The 16913-nt window shown below is 40.6% G+C and overlaps 1 protein-coding gene across 2 annotated transcripts in view; it reads right to left on the bottom strand.

Moving 5' to 3' along the window:
- LOC135088795 (uncharacterized) overlaps nt 1-16913 on the bottom strand; it is a 100566-nt gene that overhangs the window by 40872 nt on the left and 42781 nt on the right. For both annotated transcript variants that reach the window (XR_010261122.1, XM_063983842.1), the window contains exon 2: nt 3035-3240. Coding sequence is in view for 1 of the 2 variants with exons in the window: in XM_063983842.1 (XP_063839912.1) it covers nt 3035-3240 (206 nt within the window). In the remaining variant the exon portion in view is untranslated. The remainder of the gene's footprint in view (nt 1-3034; nt 3241-16913) is intronic.

Below are 16913 nucleotides of genomic sequence, written 5' to 3'. Positions count from 1 at the left end.
TCTTCTCCTCTTCCTCCTCCTCCTCCTCCTCCTCCTGCTGCTGCCGGGAAGGAAACGGAAGGATACACAGATGCAGAGTCCTTTTGCTTGCTTCCTTTGCTTGTGGAATCCAAGAATTTGTTTTTCACCCTCTCTCCTCCAGCTCCTTTCCTTGTCCTTTTCTCCTGCTGCCGGGAAGGAGGTGAAGGATACTCAGACATCATAGTCCTTTTCTGCCTTCCCTATTGTCTAAGGAGTCTAGGATATACTGCTGTTTAATTATTTCTATCCTGCTCCTTCTTTTCTTCTTTTTTGCTTCTTCTCTATTCCTTCCCTCCTTTCCTGTTCCTTCTGTCCTTCCTTATTCCTTCCCTGCTCCTTCTTTCTTTCTCTCCTGCTTCTTCCCTGCTCTTTTCCTGCTTCTCTCCTGCTCCTTCCCTTCCCCGCACCTTCCCTACTCCTTCCTACTCCTCTCCTACCGCCGCGGAAGGAGTTGGGGGATGGACAGAAACCGCTGCGTTCTTTCCTCGCTTACTTTCTTGCGGAATTCACGATACGCAGTTCTGGACACCGAAATGAAGACACTCAAATCTGGTCAGTCTGGAAAACGCTTCGCTCGAGGGAGATGCAGAGATTTTTTAACTATTTTGGCTACTTACGTTGTCTGTTTCTCCCTTGATTCTCCTATTCTCGTTTTTCTTCTTATCTTTCGCTTTTTCTTTAGTTTTCTTTGTTTTTTTCTGTACTCTATCTTTCTTCTTCCGTTTTCTTTGTTTTTTTTTTTCGTACACCGCTTTCTTTCTTCTTCCATTTTCTTTGGTTCTTCTTTACCCGTTTTCTTCTTATCCTTGTTCACTTTTTATCGTTTTTCCTTCGGTTCGTTTATACTCTTTTTTTTTCTCTCATTTCTTATTCTTTTTCTCTTTTTTTTCATCTTGATTATTGTATACTTTTCTCCTTCTTTCTTATTCTTATTCTGTTCTTCATTTTTTTTTTTGTTTCTCTATTTTCCTCTTTCTTATTCTTTTCTCTTCTTTCACTTTGCCTTGGTTCTCCTATTCTCTTTTTCCTTTCTCATTCTTCTTCTCTCTTTTTTCATCTTTCTTTGGTTCTCCTATCCTTTTTTTCCTTCTTTCTCATCTATCTTTCCTCTTCTTCCATCTTTCTTTTCCTCCTCCTTATCCTTCTTTCCTCTTCTTACATTTTTCTTTGGTTATTCTATACTATTTTTCCTTTCTCATCTTTCTCTCTTCTCCCATTTGTGTAATCTGTACAAATACCTTAATTTTTCTTGTCTCTTTCCCTAATTCTCCTTTCGTTTTTTTTTTTTTATTTCTCCTTGTTATCCTCCTTCTCTCTTCTTCCATTTACGTGATTCGTGTAGTAAGTACTCTCATTTTTCTTGTTCTCAATTTCTCTACTTCTTCTCTCGTCTCTTTCATTCCTTTATCCCTCCTTGTGTTTTCCTCTTCTTCCCTTCAAACCGAGGTCCTTTTCGACACAAGCTCTTCCTTTTTTGCTTTTTCTCTCTTTCTCCGTTGTTTTCTTTCTTTTTTTCTTTATTTCTCGATGTTCCGTTCCTTTCTTTATAGATCTGAAACACTTTTAAAATCGAATTCTTTCTTAATCTTCCCACTTTCTATGTCTTTTTCTCTCTTTCTCTCACGTTCTCTTTTTCTTCATCTTCTCTACTTTCTTTCTTCAATTTTTCTCTCATTTATATTCTCTCCTCCTTCACCTTTTCTTGTTCCTTTCTTTGATTTTTCTCTCTTTCTTTTTCCTTCTCTCCTTCTTAACCTTCCCTTCTTTCTTTCTTTAATCTTTTCCTCTCTTTCTTTCTCTTCTCTTCTCCTTTTCTCTGTTGTCCTTTTTCCTTTTTCTTTGAGCACTTCCTGTTTTTTTTCTTTCTTTATTCTTATCTTCTTTCCTTCTTTGCCTTCTCTTCTTCCTTTCTTCAGTTTGTTTTCTCTCATTCTCTCTCTCTTTTCTTCTCCTTTTCTGTGTTATCATTTTACTTTCTTTCCTTTTGTACTTGACCTTTCCTTTATTCGCCTTCTCTTCTTTCTTTCCTGTCACTCCTTTTGGCTTACCTGTTATCCCATTTTATTCTCTATTCTTTCTTTTATTCTTCTTTTTCCCTTCACCTTTTTCCACACAATCCAGAATGCTCACACTCCTTGCCTCCTCTTCTATTTCTCTCTTGTTCCCCTTTTCTTATTTTTCCTTGTCTCTCGCTTCCCTGCTCACCATGCAAAACAATCACTCCTTTTCTTCAATTTCTCTATTTTCTTTTATTTTTATCTTATCCCCTCTTTCTTACATCAATCAAAATACAAACACTGTTTTTTCTTTCTCTTCTTCTTTCTTTATTGTCTTCTGTCCTCTTCCCCTTTTAGTATTTCTCCTCTTTCCTCCTTCTTATTCCTCACACATTCTTCTTATCTTCCTCCACTTCTTTTATCACTCCTTCCTCTTTCTCTCTTTCTAACACACAAAACAATCACACTCTTCTCTTTCTTTTCTCTCTCTCTTGTCTGCTTCCTCCCACTTTTATCCTTGTTTGTTCCTCCGTCTTTCGCATACCACCCAAAAATACTCTCACTCTTTGCCTTCTTTTTCTATTCCCTCTTGTGTTCTTCCCCCTTTCCTATCCCTCTTTCTTCCCACACTTTCCTTCCCCCTACTCAGAGCACACTTTTTCCCCCTTTTTTTTTCGTATTCCTTCTTGTCTCTCTCTCTCTCTTCCCTTCCTTTTCTTTATTGTCCTTTATCCTTTCTTCCCTTTCTCTTATCCCTTTCTTACTCCTACACCTCCCAAAACACACTTCACATGCTCTTCCTGTTATCTATTTTTCTTCTTCTTCCTCTTTTTCTTATCCTATCCTCTCTTTCCTAACTCAAAACACTCTTTGCCTGCTTTTCCTGTTCCGTTTTGTCCTTTTCCTTCTTCTTTTACTCCTCGTTTCTCCCTCTCTCCCTCACCGTCATCTTACACCTCTCCCCCCCACCAGGTCCCAGAAACACTCAAGCTGCAACACATCTGGGCTCCACTTACTATTTCGTTGCCGAGGAATCGAGTGTAACATTTAATGGTGACCCGCCCGCCGACCTGAGCCAAGATTTCCGTGTTGTTCTGCTGCTCGGGCTTGATGCGGGACAGGTGGGAGGCTCTAGACCTGCTGGACGCCGCGCCCTTGTGGTTGTGCTTGCCCCACGTGGTCCCCCAGCGTGAGAGGCCATCAGTTCGACCCCCGCTGGCCCCTGTGGGAAGATAGAGCGGTGTGATTTTGGGTGCGGCTGTAAATGTGATAGGCATGAATCTGGATGGTTCGTGGGTGGATTGGTGGATTGGTGGATGGATGGATTGATAGGGAGATAGATAAGTAAATATATAGGTAGACTGATAGACAGGCAGACAGACGGAAAGCTAGACAAATAGATGGCTAGATATAGATATAGATAGATGAATAGATAGATATATAGATAGGTAATTACATGGATAGAAAGACAGTTAGTTAATTACAGGCAAACGGACAGGCAGATAGAAAGGTAAATAGATACAAATATGAACAGATAGATAAACATTTTATTGAGTACACCAAAGCTAAAATTTCATATGATATTTTCAAAGGGCTGGCTAAAATTATGCATGAGGATGAATTATTGAAAGAGAGCTTATGCATTTCGAAAGACGTTTGTAGTTGCAAGGAAGGTTGGAGAGAATTGGCGTGAGTGTGAGTGGCCGCAGGAAGAGTTGAGAGGGAATGAATGAAGTTGATGGAATATTAAGAATTTTTTCGTTGTTAGTTTTTAGAAAATTTGTTATTTTTTCAGTGCTTTCTAATCTTTGTATAAGGTACGAGATGGATTATTAAGAATGTTTTGCTGTGTTTGGTTTGAAAAGCCTGTTTGTCTGGGATTTCTTCTGTTTACTTCTTATTATTTCTTTTTTTTTTTTTTTTAGGAATTTTAAGTCTTTTTGTTACTCCTACTTATCATCATCTTTTCACACCATCTTTCCTTGCTTTCCTCACTTTTTCATTTACTATTTTCATCGATGTATATCTTCTCTGTTCACTTCCTGCTGGTTTTATTTCTTCACATTCTCTTCCCCTTCTTCGAATCATCTTTCTTTTTTTTTTCTTTTTACTATTACTTCATGTATTTTCTTTATTATCTCTTTCTTTCAACGCCTACGCATATTTTTGTCTTTTTCTACTTCCTACTAATCTTTCGTTTCATCACATTTTCTTGTCTTCCATCACATGCTCATTCTTTTTGCTACTACTTCATTTATTTTCATATACCTCCCCTTCCTCTCGTCTGTGTTCATTTTTCTATCCTTTTCTACACCCTACTCGTCTTCCTATTTATTCTACACATTCTCTTCTCCTCCACATCCTCTTTCTCTTTACTTTTACCACAACTTCATGTATTTTTTTTATATCCCCTCTTCCTCTCGTCTATGCATATCCTTCTTTCCTGCAACTTCCGCTGTTCTGTCTTTGCCCGCGTCCCTCGTGTGCGGCGTCTTCCCAGGAGCTCTCTTTGCCTTGTCTGTCTTATGGGCGTGTCAGAAACAGTGGCGGCAGCGTCAACGAAGGAGACTTGCCTGGCAATTTCACGCTTGAGAAGGAGAAGCAAGACAGCCACGCCCAGAACCAATACCAACAAATAAGTGTACAACATTTTCATGCAAATTCCGGAGGCCTCGCGCGACACCCAAGTAGCGGCATTGTGGTTTATTTGCCTTCATTGAGCCTTGGAATTTCGCGGACGTTGCCTTGAGGGAGTAGCGAAGAAAACGAGGCTCTAGAGGAGAGTGGCGGTGGCGGTGAGACGCCTGGACTTTGAACGCCGGGAAAAGAAAACGGAAAGGAGGAATTAGAGGGAGTAACTACGCGCGGATTGACTTGTAGAGAAATTTCGACCCGTATTCTTACACACTTTGCTCTCCCGTAACGATTGCTTCTAAAGGCCAGAGAGATGATTGGTCGCTTTCATGTAATTGTTTTTTTTCGTATTAGCGGCGCGGAATTCTTAAACTATCACTCCACTCACTAAAACACCATTGAAAACCTCGATAACATTCACCGCAAATTGTTAATTAAAAAAATAAAAAGCACGGAATGTTTTAGGGGTGCTGGTCTTCCTGCTGGCGATGGCGATCCTTAAAGTATCATTAGAACCATAAAAAATAAAAGAGAATCCAATAACTACGAAGAGTTTAGGAATACTGTTTCTCCTCCTGCGATGTGAAATATTTGTTAAACTTTCACCAGACCTGACAACTTCCACTACAACCACCCAATTAAGAGATAAGATGACGAAAAGAGTGCTGTTTTTCCAAATGGCAATGCGAGATCATTGTTAGACTATCACTAGAATCATGAAAACATGATGTACTTATCTTATATAATAAGATACGTACAGAATGAGTAAGAGAATAAAATGAAGTAGAATGAATAAGGGGAATAAAATACACGAAGAATGAATAAGGGAATGAAATAAATGTAGAATGAATAAGGGAATGAAGTAAGTGTAGAATGAATGAGGGAATGGAATGAAATATATGCAAAATTAATTATTACAAATATCTTAACACTTCAAATGAAAAAAAAAAAAAAAACATTAAAAGGCAGCATTTCATTTCACGTTCATTGGCGAGATAAAAGAAAAAAATAAATACATAAAAGTTGTGTTTTGATCTTATTTTTCATGGTTCCTTTGATTTCATGAATATTTGTGTTCTTTCATATCATGCTCTCTCTCTCTCTCTCTCTCTCTCTCTCTCTCTCTCTCTCTCTCTCTCTCTCTCTCTCTCTCTCATGCAACATTGACAAAGTTACCGTTATACACACTGCAAGGACTTTGTTTCATCTATCTATCTGTCTGTCTGTTTTTCTGTGCCTACCTATCTATCTACCTATCTCACGTCTTTCTTTTTTCCTTTTTCGTCCTTCCTTTTATTTAGTTCTTGCTTGTTTATTTGTTTTCTGTTTGCTTCCTTTTCCATTCCTTCTTTTTTTTTTGTCGGTCTGTTTTTCTTTTTGTTTGTCGGATATTTTGTTGTTTCTTCCTCTTTTTCTTTTCTTTCCTTTTTCTTTCTTTATGCATTTATCACTTTCTTCACCTGGGGAACGTTGCACCTCGACACAAGAAGAAAAAAAGTCGGGGGGTGGGGGAGAAAAAATATATGCAATTGTTCACTCACGCAATATAAAAAATTGTCCTCTTATCTTTTCCTTCCTCTTTGCTTTTATCTCCGGCAAGAGGAAGAGGAAAGTTATAGCCGTTTTGAATGTAATTATTTTGAAAAGTTAAATAAATAGACAAGTAAATAAAGAATGGTGTTAACGCACAATTTTTTTTTTTCTTCTTTTTCCTTTTCGTTGTTCGCCAAGTTATTTCTTTTTATTGTTTTTCGCTCTTTTTTTCTTTTTCATACCTTTTCCGAGGGTCCGCGCCTCCCTCCTTGTTCCTCTTGCATTTTCTTTATTTCTTTTAACTTATAGACTCTGTGCGGAGGTAGTGGTGGTGGTGGTAGTAGTGGTGGTGGTGGTAGCGGTGGTGGTGATGGTGGTGGTGATGGTGGTGTTTTCTTTATTTGGTTTTCTTTGTTGTTGTTGTTGTTGTTGTTATTGTTATTGTTACACTGGTTTATTCTTAAGGTAGGAGAAGGAGTATAGAGGAGGAGGAGGAGGAGGAGGAGGATGTGATGAATAAGCAATAGGAACATGTGTTGAATAAGGAATAGGAAGAAGATGTGATGAATAAAAGTTAGAAAGCATATGATGAATAAGGTATAGGAAGAGTGATGAATAAGGAATTGGAAGAGGATGTGATGAATAAGGTACAGGAAGAGGAGTGATGAACAAGGTACAGAAAGATGAGGATGAGAGGAAGAATAAGAAGACTACGTATAAAAAGAGAGAAATTAAAGTTAGCAAACATAGCGATGAAAAATAACAAATGATGATGATGATGATGATGATGATAATGATGATGAAGATGATAAAAAAGATGGTAATGAAAATAGTGATGACAATGAAAATGATGATGATAATTATGATGATATAGAGGAGAATGAGGAGGGGGAGGAAGAGGAAGAGAAGATTATGACAGAAAGGATCGTTAACAATCTTATTTTACTCATCCTAATTCTGTCACACACAATAAGCAGTTAGTAAGGTATAGTAGCAGTAGTAGTAGTAGTAGTAGTAGTAGTAGTAGTAGTAGTAGCAACAAAAACATCATCAATAACAACAACAACAACAACAACATTAGTGGCGATAAAGAAAAGAAATTAAGGGAAATGATAACAGTGGTGACGGTGATGATGAAGATCCCAAGGGCAACTTCACAGGTATTTCCAGACTCTTATAACGGCGAGGAAGATCATCAGGGCACCAGGGACTCGCCAAGGGCTTAAACACTCGGGAACATCAGATATAAGGCTCAAGGGAAGAGTAGGATCTTTTTTTTTCTTTTATATATACCAGGTCAAGTTGATTTAATTTCCTCAGGGGTTACATCCAGCCTCATGTCCCAAGCCAAATGTGGGAAGCGCCCCCTGGGATGACACCAAAATACTGTACTTGATTAGGTGCCTCGTTGTTGTTGTTGTTGTTGTTGGTGGTGGTGGTGGTGGTTGTGGCGTTTTTCTTATTGCTCTTGTTGTGGCTATTATTGTTGTTGTTGTTGGTGGTGATGGTGGTGGTGCAAGTGAATGTTGTTGCTGTTGTTTTCGGTAGTGGTAATGGTGGTGGCATTGTTGTTGTTGTTGTTGTTGTTGTTAGTGGTGGTGGTAATGTGGCTACAAGTGAACATTGAACAACAACAACAACAACAGCGGACCTTTTGTACATAGATTCCAACTCAGCCTATTTATTAAACTAGACAACATCACACTAAATATTGCAGTATTAGAGGAAATTAACTGAGAGACGAAGGAAGAGAACACTGCTATTTACGGCTACATTTTATGGGGAAGGGCGTGCAGGCTTGCTGGCGTGGTATGGTAGCATGGCGGTGTGGCTGAGTGTGTAGTGAAGGTGGAGGCGCCATGTGGAGGTTCAGTGTGGAGGCTCAGGTGGTGGTGAGGTCAGTTAATTTACGCCTAAAATAATCCTTCATGAGTCTTCGTATTCACTACTGAAGCTCACCAAATGCATATCTCATCACTAGGTACATATATTCATTCACTTTCTCCTCCTCCCATGCCTCTCTCCCTTCATCTCCTACTCTCTCTCCCCTTCGTCCTCCCTCCCTGCTTCCCTCTCTACTTGCTCCGCGCCGCCATCCACTCACCGTCTCCTTCTCTTAACCAGGTAATACTTGGGAGCGCAAAGTTACTCAATATGTTAAGGGTGAGCCGTGTTCGGGGAAGAGTCATCCATACCGACTAAGTTTCGCTGAAGCAGGTCGCGGCTCTTGTTGGAGGAGGAGAATTTAGAATGGCTCCTGCCGTTCGTCCATTCTCTGGCCTTTGAGAGCCGAAAGGGTATCGATTTGTTAAGCATTCCCTCTTTTCTTTCTTTTTCCGAGCGTATATTGGTAGCAGAGGCTGGATGACAAGTCGGTACGGGACGGAAAAAAAAAAAAAGTTTGCGAAAGGTATTTTATCAATGCTGTGGTGTGTATCTGTAACCTCAGACACTAGTGGGCGGATAAGGAAGGCCTATTGATGGCTATTGATGGGTGTTAGAACCATTTTCCCCTTTCCGCACATTGGTGGCAGCAGTGGGATTAAGAGTTGACATGATAGGTAGAGGAGATCAATGAAAAATACCCCATACAAACTAGGTCGTTTTTTTTCCTCATTTCAATTGATGGCAGCGGCAGGACTACGATGGCTAGGCTGGTTCTGTGAAAGATACTTGAGCAAGTGTGTCGTGAGGAGAGGAATGTGTCTGTGGGTGCCTAAGAGTGATAGATGTGTGTGTGTATGGTTGGTGCAGCTTAAGAGGACACAGCTCAGTGGAAGATTTAGTGCCGTGTGGTTAGCGTGACGCAGTAAAGCTTCTAAGAAAGGTGATCGAGGCAGTGGATAATTGGAATTGTCTGAGAGAGAGAGAGAGAGAGAGAGAGAGAGAGAGAGAGAGAGAGAGAGAGAGAGAGAGAGAGAGAGAGAGAGAGAGAGGAGAGAGAGAGAGAGAGAGAGAGAGAGAGAGAGGAGGGGGAGAAGTTCATGTTTTTTTACTGTTTGCATTCCAAGTCTATCTGTTTATCTGTCTATCTGATTATTTTCTCTCTATATATGAACTTACCTATCTGTCTATCTATTCCTCTATCTATCTATCCATCTATATATCTATCTATCTATCTATTAATTTTCTATCTACCTATCTATCTATCTATCTATCTATCTATCTTTCTACCTATCTCTGTCTATTTGTCTATTTATCTAACTCTCAAACCTATCTATCTATCTAAATATTTACCTATCTATCTAACTAACTAATTTTCTGTTTACTTATCCACAGACAACCAACAACTAACTAACTAACCAGCCAACTAACACAGAGACAAGAGACAGAGACACCTGCACACACAGAGACACACGCAGGGGGGCAAACACCACGCAGTACAGTGGCAGCAGTAGGCAGGACCAGTCGTAGCAGGTAGTGTATGGAAATTAAACCATATTTCCACCTTAGTAATTAAAACACTTGTCACATCCAATGGACATACAGTGTTATGGGAGGAAGGTGTGTGGTGCTAAAGCGACAGTTCACCGTAACATTTTGCACCGGTGATTGTTACGTAGAGAGGGTGACGCTGGGGACGCTGCGTGACGGCTGGGGCAGTGGGAAGGGAAGGGAAGGGAAGGGAAGGGAAGGGAAGGGAAGGGATGTGGGTATAGTAGTTTCAGTAGAGACGATTGAAGGCATGATGATGAAGGTTCTCGTGTGTGTGTGTGTGTGTGTGTGTGTGTGTGTGTGTGTGTGTGTGTGTTGTTTTCTTTTTCTATTGCTCTATAAGAACATGAGTAATGCGTTCTGTGAGTGAGATGAATGAGAAACGAGTGTGTGGAGAGAGAGAGAGAGAGAGAGAGAGAGAGAGAGAGAGAGAGAGAGAGAGAGAGAGAGAGAGAGAGAGACTATGGTAAGCGAGAGGGGGAAGAAGGAAGGAAAGCAAGGGGGAAAGGAAAGAGGGGAGAGGGAGAATAACCACCACCACCACCACTACCACCACCACCACCACCACCACCACTACAACGTGCCCCATTCCGTTTGTTGATTGCCAAATTAAAACCAAACTGGAATACAAACATACCACGACTACACTTTTATTTTCTTTATTCTTTCTACGCCTTGACCTCATTCTGCTCCTCCTCCTCCTTCCCCTCTCCTTCTTCTCCTCCTCCTTCTTCTCCTCCTCCTCCATATAAAAACGGGAGTAACAAAAATAAAAATAATAAAGCAAAGAAAACAAGGTCCCTAAGACGATTCCTAGAGAGAGAGAGAGAGAGAGAGAGAGAGAGAGAGAGAGAGAGAGAGAGAGAGAGAGAGAGAGAGAGAGAGTACATCAAGACGTCTAGACATGACTTTAAAGTGAAAAAAAATTGATAACCTCTCTCTCTCTCTCTCTCTCTCTCTCTCTCTCTCTCTCTCTCTCTCTCTCTCTCTCTCTCTCTCTCTCTCTCTCTCTCTCTGGAGCGTGCCATCGTGGCCTCAATATTTACCAGTGTGTGTGTGTGTGTGTGTGTTGTGTGTGTGTGTGTGTGTATGTGTGCGTGTGTGTATGTTTGTATGTGTGTTTGCATGTGTGCGTGCGTGCGTGTGCGTTACGGTCAATCGTGTTATTATGCAGATGTGGAAATGTGGAGTAAAAACAGAAACACAAAAAAAAAAATAAATAAATAAGACTACAAAAGTACAGACAAGTTAGTGTTCTCGTTATGAGTGTGTTGTTGGGGGGAGTGCGAGGGCAGGGGGCGGTAAGGGGCGGGGGTGCGGAGAGGGGCGCTTAGGAACGGGGACGGAGGGAGGAGCTAGGAGAGACGATAACTTAGAATAGGGGAGGAAAAAAAGAAGAGTATGGAAGAGCAAGGATAAGTTAGGAAAAAGAGGGAAGAGGGGGGAAAGCATAGTTAGGGTTAATGAATAAAGGGTTAGATGGAAGTTAGGAGGGGGGAAGGTAATGGAATGGGCAGGGGAGTTAGGAATGGAGGGTGATGGGGATGAGAGTTAGGATGTAAGAGTTATGGGAGAGGAATTTAATAGAGTCACGGAGGAAGTTAAGAAAGGGAAGGAGTTTTGAGATGGTTAGGAAAGAGACAGAGTAAAGAGAGAAGGAAGTTAGGAAGGGAAAGGGGTAAAGACGATAGGAAAACAGTTACGATGTGGAAGCAAAAGTTAGAAGACAAAAGTAAAGATGGAAGAAAGTTACGAGAATAAGAAATAAAGAAGGGAAGAAAGTTAGGAAGGGAGAAGATTTAGAAGATAAAACTTACGAATGGGAGAGAAAAAGGAAGGACACGAAAGTTAATAAAGGAACAGACTTATAGGAGGCAGAGATCCATGTTAGGAAGGAAAAGAATTAGGAAGAAAAGATGAAAAATTAGGAAGGAAAAGAAACAGAAGGAGATGAAACTTAGGAAAGCAAAAGAATTACGAGGAAAAATACAAATAAGGAAGGAAAAGGAATCAAGAGGAGACCTTAGAAGAAAAAGGAATTTAGGAAGGGGGAGTAATAAGGAGAAGCAGAAAGAGAGTTAAAAGAGTAAGGAAAGAGAAGTTAGGAACGGGTAGTTAGAAGATTGACTCCTGATCTTCCCTCCTCCTCCTCCTCCTCCTCCTCCTCTCCTCCTGTTTCGTTCTCCTCCGTTTACGACTATTTCTCCGTCTTTCTCTTTCTCTCCCTTCTCACACACTTCGTTTATTTCTTTACTTTCTTCTTAACTTTTCCCTCCCTTGTAACTGTATTCTACCATTCTTTCTTCCTTCCTTTCTTTCTTTCTTTTTTTTCTCTCTTTCTTTCTTTCCACTCTGCTCTTCCTCCTTTTTTTCTATTTTCATTTTCTTTTTTTCGTTTTCACCCACCTCTCTTTTTCCTACTATTATTCAGAGAGAGAGAGAGAGAGAGAGAGAGAGAGAGAGAGAGAGAGAGAGAGAGAGAGAGAGAGAGAGAGAACACACATCTTTTTCAATCATGCTAATAATGTTATTTCCTTTTTACGTTGTCGTTATCTCTCTCTCTCTCTCTCTCTCTCTCTCTCTCTCTCTCTCTCTCTCTCTCTCTCTCTCTCTCTCTCTCTCTTTCTGTCTCTCTATCCATCTATATCTATCTGTCTATTTATCTATCTATTTATCTACATATTTGCCACACCAGAGAGAGAGAGAGAGAAAGAGAGAGAGAGAGAGAGAGAGAGAGAGAGAGAGAGAGAGAGAGAGAGAGAGAGGAGAGAGAGAGAGAGAGAGAGAGAGAGAGAAGGGAGCCCCACAAAATTATAGGTGGAGTGAAGTGAGTGTGAATAATTTATCAACTCGTATAGAGGTACAAGAGTGTCTAGTTAGGAAGAAGGGGAGGGGAGAGAGGAAGGGGAGGGAAGGGGGAAGAAAGAGGAGATAGAGGGAAGAAGGAAGAGGAAGAAGAGACAAGGTATGCAAGTTTGAAAGGGGGAAGAGGAAGAAGAACGAAAGTATGCAAGTTTTTTTTTTTCTTCTCTTTTCTTTATTGTCTATTTCAGTTATCCCTCCCATCTCTCTCTCTCTCTCTCTCTCTCTCTCTCTCTCTCTCCATTGTCCCTCTCTCTCTCCTCCCCCCTCACCTCGTATATTTTGTCATCAGAACATTATGTGTCGCCTCCCCTCTTGTGGTGTTACGTGAGAAAGGGCGTGCTTTTTTGCCTTCTATTCTTCAAGTTCTAATCCTCCTCCTCCTCTTCCTCCTCCTCCTCCTCCTCATCTTCTTTATTTTCCTCTTCCTCTTTTCTCCTTTCTCTTTTTTTTTCCCCTCTGCTGCTTATTTCAGCGCTTTTTTCAATGTTTTTATTTATTTATTTATTTATTTATTTATTTGAGTTATAATCGTCCTCCTCTTCCTCCTCTTTCTCTTACTCTTCATTTTTCTCTTTCTCTCTTCTCCTTCTTTCTTTTTTCTGTTGTTGTTTATTACAGTGTTCTTTTTTTAATATTGTTTTTCTTTTTTTTTTTTTTGTTTGTTGTTCTCCCTCTTCTCCTCCTCCTCTTCCTTCTTCTTTTTCGTGTCTCATCTTTCTTCCTCTCTTCCACTGTTGCATATTTTAGTATCTCTCATTTCTTTTTTCTTTTTCTTTTTCTCGTCTTTCTTTTCCTTTAAATTTTTTCAAGTTATAATCTTCCTCCTTCTTCTCCTCCTTCATTTACTCCTTCCTTTCTTTTCATTTTTCCCTCTCTCTTCAATATTACTTATTTTATTATTTTTGTCGATAATTTTTCTCCATTTTTCTCTCCGTTTTTCTTTTTATCTTTCATTTTTCGAGTTTTAATCCTCTTTCTCCTCCTTTTCCTCCTTCTTTTTCTCCTTCCTCTCCCTTCATTATTCCTCTCTTTATTATTTATTTCAGTATCCAGCTTCAATATTTCTTTTCCATTTTATCATCTCCTTTTTTTCTCTTTCTCTTTCGTTTTTTTTTTTTTCAAGTTTTAATCCTCCTCTTTCTCTTCCTTTTCCTTCTTCCCCTTCCTCCCTCTTCATCCTTCTTCTCTCATCACTATTGGTTATTTCAGTATCTTTGTATTTTTTCTTTCTTTTATTTTCTTTTTTTCTTATTTTTCATTTTTCAAGCTTAAATCCTCTTCTTCCTTCTCCTCCTCCTTCTCCTCCTCTTCTTCCCTCGTTTTCTTCCTCTTTCATTATTCTTTTCCTTTTTCGACTATTGTTCTTTTCAGTATCTTTGTCTATATTATTGTTTTTTTTTTTCTTGTCTTTAATTCTCCTCCTCTTCCTCCTTCTCTTTCTCTTTATTTATCATTCTTCAAGTGTTCATCCTCTTTCTCCTCTTTTCTTCCTCTTTCTTCATCTTTTTTTTTATTATTTTCTCTTCTTCATGTTTGTATTCATTATCCTCTTCCTCCTTTTTCCCCTCTTCTTTTCCTTTCTTTTATATATTTTCTTTAATTTTTAAGTATCTATTGCTCCTTCTCTTTCTTTCTACTTTATCTCCTCATTCTTCACCATTACCGTTCTATTATTTTCTATATTTTTATCTTCTATTCTTTGGCTCTTAATTCTCTTCGCCCTCCTCCTCCTCCTCCTCCTCCTCCTCCTCCTCCTCCTTCTCCTCCTTCTCTTCCTCCTCTTCCTCCTTGTCATTCTTCTTTACTCTCGTTTTCCGATTTTTCGTCACGTCCACGTTTAGTCAATTTCTGCGTTTTTATCTTTTTTTGTGTTGTCTTTCGTTTCTTCTCTCAATTTTTCTTTACTTTATTCCAGTTACATCTATTTTTCTCGTTATTTTGCATCATTTTTTTTTTCATTCCGTCTTGCTTCTATTCCACTTTTCAGGTCTTCGTGTTCTTCTTCTTTCCTCTCCCTCTCTTATATTTTTTTTCCGTTTTCTCTTTCTTCACCTCGTTTCCTTTCCTTATTCTTTATTCTTGTATTCTTGTCAACATCTTTTTCATTTCATCCTCCCTTTCCTTTTTGTTTTTAATTTGGTTCGTCTTCCTTATCTATTCACCCTTTGCTTCTACATTTCATTACGCCCTCCTCCTCCTCCTCCTCCTCCTCCTCCTCTATACCTTTTTTCCTTTCATCCCTTCTTCCCTCCCTACCCTCCCTACCCTCCCTCTTTCACTCATTCACCCTTTATTCTCTCTTCTACTTCCCTCCCTCCTTCCCTTCCCTTCCCCTCCCTTCCCCTCCCTTCCTTCTTCACTCACTAGCACCCTTTCTTTATCCCTTCTCCCTCCCATCCCATCCCACTACTCTCTCTCTCTCTCTCTCTCTCTCTCTCTCTCTCTCTCTCTCTCTCTCTCTCTCTCTCTCTCTCTCTCTTTCCTTCCTTGCCTTCCTCCACTCACATTACTTCTTTCCTCCTTCCTCCTTTCATTCCTCTCTCCTTCCTCCTCGCTAATCCTCCTCCTCCTCCTCCTCCTCCTCCTCTTCCTCTTCCTCCTCCTTTCATCGCCTTCTCCTCCCTTTGTCCACTGACTAACAACCTTTCCTTACCTTTCCTTCTTCCTTCTACTATTCCCTTTTCTCTTCCTTCCTTCCTCCATTCCAGTCCTGTGTCCATTCTCCTTTCCTTCCGTCCCCTTTCCTTGCTTTATCCTTCTATTGCTTTCCTTCCCTCCTTCCATTTCTTATGCCTTCCCTCTCACTAATTGTTCCTCCCTCCTCTTTCTTTACGCTCGCTCTCGTAAAATTGAAGGAACAGAAAGGGTTTGGTTGCGTCGTGGAATCTCACCCTTTTTTCTTATTCATTCCCGCGTCCTTCTCCCAGTCAGACCTCCGGCGACCTTTGAATGCCACTCCACGATCTTTCCGCCCCGTCAGAAATAAGGACACGAGTAACCTTTCCCACTCATCATTAACACACGAAGCGCAGGAAATTTGTCACCACCGACGTATATTCACGGCCGTACACAGTGGTAATAATTATTGCCCACATGTACAGGCACGCTTAATTTATTGATCGCAGTTACGTTCATTGATTATATACGTTAAAAGTGTCTTAAGAAATTATACACACGACGTCAGTAACTGCAGCAGCAACAGTATTAGTAATATCAACGATAGCGACGACAACAACAACAACAACAACAACAACAACAACAACAATAACAACAATAACAACAACAACATCAATACCACCACCACCACCATCAACAACAACAACAACAACAACAACAACAACAACAACAACAACAATAACACCACATAACACCACACACAAAAGAAAAAAACAAAAACGATTTCATCAAACACAAATACGAAGAAAGAGTAAGGAATTTTTGTAGTATGAATCATTACTAAAGCCACAAACACACACACACACACACACACACACACACACTTACACATCCCCTCCCTCCCCTTCCTTCCCTTCCTTGCCTTCCTTCCCCCACCGCGGCATCAGTTTGGTCCTCGCAGACAGCTTCATAAACGAGCTGTTTTATCCTCAGTCAGCAAAATATGTGTCCCTCTGATACCACAATGATGACATCACTCGCTGTCCTCCGTGATGAAGCTCCGAGAGGCGAGGAAATATATCCCCGGGCGAGCGACGGTGTTCCAGTTAGCGGTGCGGGGCTCGGGGTGGCGCGGTAAAGGTGAGGACGAACAGGTGAAGTAGCGTGGACAGGTATACTTCTACTAATGTGTTTTATTTGGAGATTGCTTTGAACAATGAGGTTTAGTTGGAGAGATGAGGCGTGTTGAATGTTCTTTGTTTCTTTCGGTGTGCCTTTCGTTTTTGGTTTGGGATGGGGGAAGGGGAGTAAGGGAAAGGAAGGGAAGGGATGAAAACGAAAGGAAAGGGAAGGGAAGAGAAGGGAAGGAAGAGGATGTTAATGAGGGATAAGAGAGGTGTGGATGGGTAAAGCAGAAGTGGAATGGAAGGGAAGGAATATAAAATGAAGGGGAGGGAAGGGAGGAGAAGGGAGGGAAGGAAAGAAGGGGAGAGAAATAAAGTAAAAGAAACGGAATGAAAGGAAAGTACGGAAAGGAAAGAAGAGGGAAAGGAGACCCGGCACCGGGCAGCACGCAAAATACCAGCAAGAGGAAGAGGAGGAAGAGGAGGATCAACACACACAGATGACACGGAATTCCGCTTTCAAATCACGCGCCAAAGAATCACAGCCGGCGGGACCTTAAGGAGGAAGGCGCGGGGCTCATATGAAGAGGAAGAGACGTCCACGTATTTTGCTGGATGCGTATAAATGGTCTGGGTGGAGGCGTGGCGCTAGCATATGCTGTGAGTGTATCATGTCCGCGGGGAGGGA

Source organism: Scylla paramamosain, chromosome 31, assembly GCF_035594125.1.
Source record: "Scylla paramamosain isolate STU-SP2022 chromosome 31, ASM3559412v1, whole genome shotgun sequence".
NCBI lineage: Eukaryota > Metazoa > Arthropoda > Malacostraca > Decapoda > Portunidae > Scylla > Scylla paramamosain.
Note: the sequence above shows the minus strand (reverse complement) of the source record. Positions and strands in the feature narration are given on the sequence as shown.